Here is an 11,705-nt window from a genome sequence, read left to right on the forward strand (position 1 = left end):
GATAAACATTGTCCATTAAAAACAGTAACCACTAAGCGTCAAAGCTTGAGTAAGCCATGGATGACACAGTGCATACTGAATGCATGTAAAAAGAAAAACCTGCTATACAAACGTTTTTTAAAATTTAAGAACAAAAGAAGCTCTACTTAATTATAAAAAATATAAAAATAAATGAGTAAACATCATGAGAACTAGCAAGAGATAATATTATCAAGCACTATTAGAACAGAACAGGAGTAACACACAAGAAACATGGAGAATATTAAATCATATAATAAGAAATGGCTTTAAAAAATACAACCATTCAGAATATTTTATAAATAATAATAATATCGTCATTGATAAGGTAACAGATATAATTAATGCATTTAATGAATATTTTATTCATGTTGCAAGTGAACTAGCAAAAGAAATTCCAGAATCAAATAATAATAAATATGAAATAGATAAACATACACAGAATAATTTTGCCACTATGTCCCTTAATGCTGTAAATGATATAGAAATATTAAATATTGTTAAAACACTAAAAAATAAAAGGTCCACTGACTGTTTTATTATTGATATGACATTAATTAAAAGTATTATAAAACATGTGCAACCTTTGACATATATTTGTAACCTGTCATTTAATACTGGTGTCTTCCCATCAAAAATGAAAATAGCAAAAGTTATTCAGATTTATAAGACTGGAGACAAACACTTATTTACTAATTATAGACCAATATCGTTACTACGACAATTTTCAAAAATTCTGGAAAAACTATTTACTCATAGACTTGACCATTTTATTACAAAACAATCTTTTAAGCGAAAACCAGTATGGTTTTAGAGAAAAAAGAACCACATCTATGGCAGTAATGGAACTTGTGGAAGAAATTGCAACCAGTACAGATAAAAAAGAATTTACTGTTGGTGTTTTCATTGACCTACAAAAATTTTATACAATAGATCACAATATATTAATGGAAAAATTAGAGAGGTATGGTATAAGAGGTTTGGCAAAAAATGGGTTCAAAGTTATCTAAATGACAGGACACAGTATGTACAGTTTAACAATTTAAAATCAAACGAGTTGAAGATAACTCACGGGGTCCCTCAAGGGTTAGTGCTTGGCCTACTATTTATACTCTATATAAATGATATCTGCTGTGTTTCTAATGTTTTAAAAAAAGTTCTATTTGCTGATGATACAACTTTGTACTGCTCTGGAGAAAACCTTGAGTAGCTTCTGGAGACTGTGGAAGAATAATTAAATGTATTAAAAAAAACTGGTTTGACACTAATAAATTATCTCTGAATTTAAACAAAACTAAGTATATAATCCTTAGTACCAAACATATTAAACAACAAGTCAAAATTATCGTCAATTCTATTGAAATAGAAAGAGTATATGAAACTAAGTTTCTTGGCCTCATTATACATGAAAAATTATGTTGGAAATCACACATAGAAAATGTTAAAAGAACATCTTCAAAAACTATAGGTATCCTTTATAAAACCAAGAATATCCTAAATAAGGCATCTTTATATATATTATATTGCTCATTATTACTGCCATACCTGACATACAGTGTGGAGATATGGGGTCACACTTATAAAACAAACACTCAGTCTATCTTTAAGCTACAAAAAAAGAGCCATACGAATTATTAACCACTCCTTATATAGAACCAACAAATCCATTTTTTGTGAAGTTAGTTAAACACTCTCAAATTCCATGACTTAGTTGAATTTAAAACAGCACAAATAATGTATAAAGCCTACAACAATCAACTTTGCCACAGTACCCAGAAACTGTTCAAAATCAGAGAAGGTTGTTCTAGGTTAAGGGGCACAAGCGTCTTTAAAAAAATCAGGGACAAGAACAAACATAAAGCAAATGTGTGTTTCTTCAAAAGGTGTGAATTTATGTAATAATTATGAAATACAACTGAAAAGTTGTGAATCATTTTCAGTATTTAAAAAGAGGTTTAAAAATATAGTATTACAAAATATATAAATCAAGTATTGACACCGGAAATTAAAGCGAATCTCTTAATTAAATGTCTTTAGTTTTTGGTTTATGAATATGATTATCTATACATGTATCACAGCCTTTTATTGTTTTTGTTCTATTTATTGTATTGTTTGTAAAGTTCTTTGTTACAGCTCTAGCGGTTATGAAATGCCCTATATAAATAAAATTGTCAATCAATCAATCAATCAATTACATCACGGCATTATGGCTAAAAAATAAAATGCAAACCAAAAATTGCAAATCATAAAAATACGATGAAACTCATTGTAGCAGCGTGTATCCGTTTCAAATGGAATTTATTGAATTAACGTTCAGGTCACGCCCAAACCACATGATAATTAAAGTTATTAAATTAGCGAAGGAAGCCTTTTTGTCAAAGCATAAACATTCTCCTCAAAAACATTTTAACATAAATAAAACACAAGAGCGCACACAAGCTGCAGCGATAAGTACAATTTAAAGTCATTATCTTTTAAAGTACTGTACATCGTGGGAGGATAATAACTTATAAGTGTTTCCTACTAGTGCTCCAGGAATGTTTACGCTACGTGGCATATCGGACGCGTGAACATATGCGAAGTTGCAGAAAGAAGAGAAAATGGTTGTTCGGGAAAAATAAATCGACGTAACGTCACTCCTCTCCTGCCACACGTGGTGTATGTTCCAAATGTATTTAGAAAGTTATCTTGTTTCCCTTCACATTACGTTGAAGATGAAGGTTGTGTGAACTCACAGTGGGTTGTTCCGAGTTTACTCCTGGAATTCGATATGCCGCCTTCTTCACCTCAGGCTGTGACAAACGATCTCCATGTGTTGTCCCATTTAAAATAAACTTGTTTTTTTAGGCGGAGAGCATTCCCTTCCCACAAGTATGGTATCCTTTACCTTGTTAACACAGAAGAACCCAGACTCAAGTTTTACTCAAGGAAAACGACGACGTTTGTTTTGAAATACCACCACCCAGTGGCAGACTGCAGCTGTTTTTTTTTCCCACGGGTATTTCTATATACAATATACACAATAACATATACAGTAGAAATAACAATTATAACAATAATAATATTGTATGTCAGGTAATATGGAAATTGGAGGTTAATGTGTAAAAAAAAAAAATCTTAATATGACGCTTTTATTTTGACATTTTTGGGAAAGGGCTGAATAGTTTGAAGATGTAATTGTTTGAATCGATCAAGAAATGCGGAAACTGGAGGTTAATATGTTAAACTTGGAAGTTAAAGTTGATATATATTTTTTAATTGGGGAAAGGGAGTAGTTGAAATGATAGCTTGAATGAGCAGAATATGAATTTGGAATGGTTTGAATCGGTGGAGAAATGTTGAAAGAGGCAATAATGTAGAATATATCTGAACTGGGAATTTTATGGCTGAAAATGTACAATACTTTGGTAAAATATTTTGAATTTTTAGTATACGAGGATTTGGGGAATGTTAAAAATAATTCCCAAGACGAATTGAACGAGCTGAACATTTTGAATTTGGAATGGGAACGATGTGAAACTATTTTGTTGAATGTCTAATTGTAAATGAATGGGGATTTTTGAGTGAAAATGTGGAATAGTGCGAAATAAATGTAGAAATAATAATGGCCAGGATGGTGAGAATTTTGGAATATGTTGATGTTGGAACGGTTTGAATCGGATAAAAAATGTGGAGGAAAACAAAAAGTGGGTAGCTTAAAAACAACAAGGACTAACATTTATGTGATGATAGATGACAGATTTCATCACAATTGTAAGATGTAATGATACCAAATTAGTATTGGCAAGTAATCAAATCTGTATTTGTACTCGTACTTGGTCTGGAAAAAAATATATATGTGTATGTATGGATGCATGTTGTTGTTATCCTTTCGCCTTTTTCCCCTCAGGCGTCGCCACAGTATTTGTATATATTGAGTCGAACCGAAACGGATCGTTCCACTCAAAAATATATGGAGATACGTATTGATTCGTCTTTTATAGGAGGGATATATCTTAGAAGGAAATGGCACATTTACAGTGCTGACAAGTTCATTTAAATGTCTGTAAAATGACAACAAAAAAAGTTATTGCATCAGACCCCCTCGCGAATCGAATCATAATCTCACTGAGTTGAACTGCATCGAATCGGTCCACGTTCAAATCTAACTGTCTTCCAATCGTTTCACACCACACGTATCGAAAACTGCATCGAGTCAGATTTTGTGGCAAGATGCACAGATGCTGTTGTGGATTTGATTAGGAGAAAGTGCCCCGTCCGGTATGACATTCATAACTATGACTGTTATTTGAGCCGTAAAGTAAATAAGAAAGGGTGAACTAGTTTTTTGGGCTCTCATATGGAATGTGAGCAATTTTTTTGTGTCTTTACCTTTGCTTGTTTGACGTGTTCTAGTAGACTATATGTTAATTGAATGACTCCTGACCCTAATGAGAGCCAGTGGGATAGAAAATGAATGGATGGACTGAATTGCTGCTCCCAAGGCATTTCAGTAGCTGCAGTGTTTGGTGTGTCGACTACTGCGATGGGTCAGATGCAGAGGTCAATTTTTGTGTATGTACATGATGTAATACACAAAAATTGACAGACAGTACATGACAAATAAAAAAGATGATATTAAAATGATTCTTCTACTGGTCCTCAGGCAGTTGAGTGCTGGCTCCAACTACTCAGATATGTAGGAATTTTTGTGCAATCCCTGACAAGGTTTGGTGGAAAACTAACACCAATTAACTTTATACATGGTTACTGCCCCAATGTTTACTAAACACATACAAAAAAAGTAGGGAGGGGGAGATTTAGGAAACAGTGAGAGTTAGAATTCTCACCTTTTCATAGCAGCCATTGCTAGCACAACACTTAACCTAAGGTGTTTGTGTGAATAAAATGCATGATTTCAAAGCCGAGTCTAGCTCCTTACTGACGGCTCCTTACTGACGTTAAAGAGGAAGTCAACCCCCAAAAAATCTTTACAAGAATATGTTCTATGCAGGCAACTAGTCCAAACACAGAATTCTGATTAATATTGCGTTTGTAGAATATGAGTTAAACAGTAAAATCCACCTGTTTTTGTCCATCTCAGGGGGCGGCCATTTTGTCACTTGTTGTGGACTGAAAATGACATCAAAGTTGCTCAGGGCTCAGATAACGTCCAATCATGACTCAGCTTCAGAAAACAGGTGAGCCGTGATTGGTCGTTGCCTGAACACTGAGCAACTGTGATGTCATTTTCAGTCAACAGAAGTGACAAAATGGCGGCCCCTTGAGATGGCTAAAAACGGTGGATTTTGCTGCTTAACTCATATTCCACAAACGCAATATTAATCAGAATACCATGTTTAGACCAGTGAAGGCGTAGGGCTACTCGATTAAGTGATTTTGAACCGTAACTGAATTTTCTGGATAAAAACGATTTTAATAACATTCAAATCGGGGGGCGGCACGGTGGTCGACTGGTTAGCACGTCCGCCTCACAGTTCAGAGGTCGTGGGTTCGATCCCGGCTCCGGCCTCCCTGTGTGGAGTTTGCATGTTTCTCCCCGTGCCTGCGTGGGTTTTCTCCGGGTACTCCGGTTTCCTCCCACATTCCAAAAACATGCATGGTAAGTTGATTGGACACTCTAAATTGCCCCTAGGTGTGATTGTGAGTGCGGATGTTTGTCTCTGTGTGCCCTGCGATTGGCTGGCAACCAGTTCAGGGTGTCCCCCGCCTACTGCCCAAAGACAGCTGGGATAGGCTCCAGCACACCCCGCGACCCTTGTGAGGATAAGCGGTACAGATAATGGATGGATGGATTCAAATCGGTACGTTCAATTTTTATTCTTGGTGTATCTAAGCCACCGTAGTTTCCTCTGCATTTCCGCTTCCTCCCACGAGCGCGCAGTCCGAAACAACAACAACATGGCTACCAGCGATTCTGCTACGTTTGCTCAGGCAATTGAGCATTTAGTTAATAAATCGGGCAAAAAGAGATCTGTAGTGTGAAAGTGGTATGGTTTCAACGAGACGGACACGGACCAAAACAATCCCCGGTGCAAAGTGTGTTTGAAAACAGTTGCAGTGAATAATTCAAACACAAGCAACTTGTTTCAACACCTTCAAAAGAACCACTAGTGGGAATGACAGGGCTGCACAAGTTAGATCTACTCCACCACCACCACCTAAAACCAGCCAACTCTTCCTGCTTCTGACAAAATAGATCTGAGGTGGAAAGCAATTACGGATGCAATGGCGTATCATCACATAAAGACATTTTGCCAATTTATACTGTGGAAAAGGAGGAGGATTGACTGACTAGCTGGTTGGCAAAATGACTTGCTGACAGACTGATTGGTTTACAGACTGACAGACTACCTTCTCTCATGTTTGATTTAGTTTCAGATGGTATATGCACTTTCTTCTTTCATTATTGGTTTAATTAAGAACAGATCTGAAGTCTGTTGTATAAGTAAAATGCTGTTAATCCCAAGGCATTATTTATTATCATTATTTGTATTTTTTTAAATTGTCATGCTGAATGATTTAGGCCAAGGCCCCAGTTACAGCTGTAGAAATTAGCAAAAAAAAAAACCAAACGCTGCAAAGCAAGATGCTACCACCACCCTGTAGGATTTTTTTTTTTTTGTGATTAGCAGTGTCATGTTTGCGCCAAACATACTTTTGGAAGGTGTATGATGAGTTGCACGAGAGGATGGACACCAAGGGTTGAGGCAAGATTTTACAAACTGGCCATCAGACTGGGAAGGATTGTCAGCAGGTTAGGACGATTAAAGACAGAGTTGGAAATGTAACCGACAACTGAGAAAAGGCTGCAGAGTAGATGGAGGGAGTTGATGAATGAGGAATGTGAAAGAGAAGACCATACAGCACCTCTGTCCTCTACTACAGTAAGTGTACGCAAGACAGAAAACATTAAACATTGAGATCAAAATGAGAGTGATAAGAGGGACAAGAAGAGACAGAAGAACTAATTACTATATTATTAAAATTTACATTTGAAAACAATGGACTGAGCAGCACACTAAAAAAAGTAGGAAATAACTACCGTAAATGTCATTATTTTAGAGGAATTGAACATGAAATATTACCTTAATATTTATTATAAGTATCGTTCATACCCTCGTGAGGATCATTCCCTCGTGAGGATAATGGATGATGGATTTGTTTAAAAAGCATATTTAATCCACATTCCATACCAATAGGTGGCAGTAATTCGACTTAACTTATTTCCCAACTGCCATTTATTACCTAGAAGAGGCAGAACCGGAACAAATATGGCAAGTGACAACGGAATGGCGCCACCCGACTTTCTTGCCAAAGCAGAGCTATTAAAGCAAGGCGCTGAAGCGCGAGTATACCGGACTGTGTTTCTGGGGAGGCCGACTATTGTGAAAGAAAGGTTCCCGAAACGTTACAGACACCCAGTGTTGGACGAAAAACTGACACACCGTCGGACTGTGCAAGAGGTTCGTTCTATTCTTCGTTGCCGCAGAGCAGGCAAGTACAGTACTGCGAGAAGGGAACATAAAAATATTAGAAATTTGACTCCAACCTTTTAAATAATGATACTTACTGTGATGGTATAAGATCCATTATTTCAGATGTTATGGATTTAGAAGAGCTAGGCTCCCCTGTCCGTAAATGTGAATTCTTTAAATTCAAAGTAATTTCCTTCAGCGAAAATATTGTGACAGAACTTCAACATAAGGAATATAATCTTGTCCAACAGCTAAAGGTTTACTGCAGCAAACCGAATCCTACTGAAGAAGAAAAACAAAAATACAAACTCAACAACCAAAACTTGACGAGATGAATATTCAAAGTGACAAAATCTCAAATTTGTACTTGACGACTCACATGAAAAGCGCACATTTCATCACATTTGTAGAGTATTTTTCGAGACCAACTTCACAATGAAGCAACCATTTTATTGAAATTAATTCCTCTTCAAATTCCCTCCTTTTAGGCATATCAGCCCCTGTAGTCTACTTTGTGGACTACACTTCCCACTGCGTTTTCTTGGAGGAAATTCTGCATTCCTCGACAGTGCGCGACCACATTGCTTCCGCACAGCTTTCTGGTTCCTCCTGTCCTGATGTGGAGCTGGAACATCTGGCTAAGAAGATGGGCCACATCCTGGCCAAAATGCATGACGAGGATGTCATCCACGGTGACCTGACCACTTCCAACATGCTACTGAGGTGTCCACCGGAGGATGGCGAGTCTGACCTGGTCCTCATCGATTTTGGGTTAAGTTACATCTCTGCTCTGCCAGAGGATAAGGGGGTAGATTTGTATGTGCTGGAAAAAGCTTTCCTCAGTACTCATCCCAACACAGAGGCACTGTTTGAGACACTACTGAAGAGCTACACAGCCTCGTCCCAAAAATCAGAAGCAGTCATGAAAAAACTTGATGAAGTGCGTTTGAGGGGGAGGAAGCGGTCCATGGTGGGATGAAAGAGTTCTGCAACATGACTCAACAAATATAATTTAATAATTTGCTGATCAGTGGTCGTTATGAAATAAAGAAAATGTAACTAAAATATGTGAAACAAGAATTCAGTCGATTGTTTGGAGTTCATTCAATCCACCAGATTGCATTATTCTGCCCAATACAACACTGGTGTCAAAACAGATCAAAGCATTACGTTACATAATCCATTAAAAAAATTATGGATAAATTGGTCATTTGCTCCGTCAAGGAGATTATTTTTCAGTTTAAGAGGCAATGCTTACTAGATTAACAATCCTTCTACACTACTGTTAAAAAAATGCACCATTAAAAATATTTGGACACGTGAGTGGCTTTTTGATTTGATGTGTATGAGCAAAATTTACTGTGAGGATACTGAAACTGCATTTCACCTCAATACCTGCTGTAATGGTACTTGGCATACCAAGCCATCAGCGTTGAAAACGTCTACATGCCGTCATACCACCACTGACCAGTCATATTTAAGCAGGTTTTTGGGTTGTTTGCATGGGTCACTATAGTGACATTCATATCCCTGGCGTTGGGCCAAAACCTCATAAGTGAAACTTGGTAAACTTAATATTTTTTTTCAAAAATCTGTACCACTGGTCAGTCCATACGCGTGGGTGTTTTTTCACATAATTGACCAATCTAAGGTGTTGAAAATGGCTTGGTCTCTTTCACGATGCAATGCTGATAGTTGAACAAACTTGCCATTTTTGGGGTCTCTTGAAAAGTTCCTATTTCGGGGGTACAAGGTTTTGGCCTGACGCAAGCAATATTTTTATGTCTGAGTCCATTATATTAAATATACATATTGCTATCACTTTATTGTATACAACCCATTTATTTTCATACATATTTCAATAAATTCAAATGTTTTGACCTCAAACCCCTAAAATGTCAGGTGGTGCAACTGTCAGAGCAAGTGAGCAGACTAAGAAAATCATTTATCTGAACCACTTAAAAAGTATTTTGATAATGATAGTCAAAATAAAGCACGCTGGCATTGTTTTATGTTTGAAGCCTTTTGGAAAATGACCCAACCCCCACCCCCCTCTAATATCAATACTTTGGAAGGTGTTAAAATAACCATTGTCCAATAATTTAAGAAATAAATGTCAGTGCGTGCAACCATCAACATTGGACTTTTATTTTGAAGGGAAATAGCTGTTAATAGGATGTGGGATCAACCAGATTACACCCAAGTGACCCTTGGGAGTAGGGCTGCTCGATTAAGCGATTTTGAACCGTAACCGAATTTTCTGGATAAAACGATGTTGAAAACGTTCAAATCGGCACGTTCGATTTTGTTATTTTTGGTGTATCCAAGCGTAGCCCATTTGTGGTTTCTGTATTGTGTTCTGTTTGTACATTCTCTTCGTATACAAATACTTTCTGTTACTCTTCTCTTCGTATTAAGATTTCTGTTTTCTCTGTGGTTACTTCCGTGTTTGTCATGCGGTCACGTGAGTAGCGCGTTCAATCCAATTGCTGAAATGCGGAAGCGATTGTCCGCCGGCCGAGGAGAAATTGACACATGTGGGGGACTGTTTGCTGCAGGAGCCGACTGCCGAATGAGTGAGGAAGTGAAGTGGAGCGTATACTCAACTGACGGAATTGACCAGGTCGACGGTGAGCTAGGAGAACAGGATTGAAACTTGAAAATTGCCTGGAATAGAACTGAACCATTCTGAACCATCCCTGCTCTGGTCGGGCTGCTAGGAGGCTGCATTTTAGCCAGCCGATCCCCTTCATTGAACTTAAATCGACTGGCATTTTGAGTTTAAAGAAAGAAAAATAAGTTTAAATAAAAGACATTCAAAATACAGTACTTCGTTTTTCATTCTTTTTTTTTTTATTTTACAAAGAAATCATAATCGTAAAATCGGGTTTTGAGAGAAAATAATCAGGATTTTCTTATTAGGCAAAATCGAACAGCCCTACTTGGGAGTATGATGAAAGAATTGTAGCGCTCTGTCAAATGCTATAAGATCTTTGAACTCGTAGTACACTTTCCATGTCAGTTGCTACAACCACTAGCGTAGATGACGTGGGGTTGGTGGGTTTTACCCATGGGCCCTCTTGTGGTCAGATTTATTTATTCATTTTAATTTTTTAAATGTAATGTTGCCGCGGTTGGCCCTAGCAGTCGCAGGTATAGCACGGAGTGTAAAGTCAGACTGTGTCACTGCATTGTGTTGGGGGGATTGGGGCCCGTGCACCACGTCGTCACGACGTCATCATCCGCCATGATCGTATGTAAAGATGGTGTATTTGTTGATTCAAAAACATGGTAAAATTAGGGGTGGGTGATATGGGGGAAAAAAAATCTCGATATTTTTTCAAAAAACTTGATAACTACAATTTAACGATATTCCACAAAAAATATTTTAAGTCTGCACTTGCTTCACAGACCAATTGTGGATAGACAGCATTTGTGAACAACATCTCTTTTAAATTGCTAAATACAGCTTCTGCAAAACATAATGATATTCTACAACAATATCTAACAATAAAGAACAAAAAATTATGCATAAACATATATTTATGTCATTTAATTGTCTCTGCTGTTATTCCATAATAATGTGACATTTTGAGCTACAGTAAGTACTGGTGTACCACTGCCAACTACTAGAGCAATCAGAATGACAAAAAGGTGTCAAGTACAGCAATCAGAATAACAAAAAATGTATTTATGTGACGTGTGATGAAATGTCACCCAGCGAGGGGAAAAAAAAGACGTCATGACAACACCCATTCTCAAACATTGGCCACCGTATTCAGAATAAAGTTGAATGGAAAAAAAAACTGCAATTTACCGAAAAGTGAATTTTCCCACTCATTAATCGCTGTGATATGTAGCCTTGTGACTTTATTCATGTTTGGGTGTGTAATGGCGTCCCACTAATAAGCCGTTGTAGTTTGTGCAACGTGCCTCTGGAATACAGGCTAGTTATGAATGATGCGACTACATACGGGTAAATTGAATGTTAACTGATCATCCAGGCTGTCACGTTTCACTTTCTCGCAAAAGTACTGAGTGTGTCTGCGTGAGTGCGTGCGTTATTTGTTGGTTCAACTCGGCGACTGTTTTCTGTGTGTGTGTGTGTGTGTGTTTAAGATTTTGTTTAGCGTGCTTGCATGGTCGCCAAGTTTTCCTCTTAATCCATATGGTTTGTGGTGCAACAGAATTGCTCTTCACGGTGACCGT

The 11,705-nt window shown here is 37.3% G+C and overlaps 2 protein-coding genes across 2 annotated transcripts in view; one reads left to right on the forward strand and one right to left on the reverse strand.

The window, feature by feature from the left end:
- slc2a10 (solute carrier family 2 member 10) overlaps positions 1 to 2,976 on the reverse strand; it is a 14,161-nt gene extending 11,185 nt beyond the window's left edge. The window contains exon 1 of the mRNA XM_086039474.1: positions 2,754 to 2,976. The gene's annotated coding sequence lies outside the window, so the exon portion shown is untranslated. The remainder of the gene's footprint in view (positions 1 to 2,753) is intronic.
- Positions 2,977 to 7,255: 4,279 nt separating this feature from the next.
- On the forward strand, positions 7,256 to 8,819 carry tp53rk (TP53 regulating kinase). The gene is made up of 2 exons (XM_086040767.1): positions 7,256 to 7,515; positions 7,985 to 8,819. The coding sequence occupies exons 1-2, from the start codon at positions 7,293 to 7,295 to the stop codon at positions 8,473 to 8,475; spliced, it is 714 nt and encodes a 237-aa protein (XP_085896893.1). The 5' UTR covers positions 7,256 to 7,292; the 3' UTR covers positions 8,476 to 8,819.
- Positions 8,820 to 11,705: the final 2,886 nt, after the last annotated feature.

The sequence above is a fragment of the Filicampus tigris genome, chromosome 9 (genome assembly GCF_054856515.1).
Source record: "Filicampus tigris isolate MCC_2025a chromosome 9, RoL_Ftig_1.0, whole genome shotgun sequence".
Lineage (NCBI taxonomy): Eukaryota > Metazoa > Chordata > Actinopteri > Syngnathiformes > Syngnathidae > Filicampus > Filicampus tigris.

Bases quoted from the DNA above. Each gene is read 5' to 3' on its own strand.
- tp53rk (XM_086040767.1), top strand. From the start codon at position 7,293: ATGGCAAGTGACAACGGAATGGCGCCACCCGACTTTCTTGCCAAAGCA. The intron at 7,516-7,984 runs GCAAGTACAGTA...CCCTCCTTTTAG, and splicing joins TCTTCGTTGCCGCAGAGCAG to GCATATCAGCCCCTGTAGTC.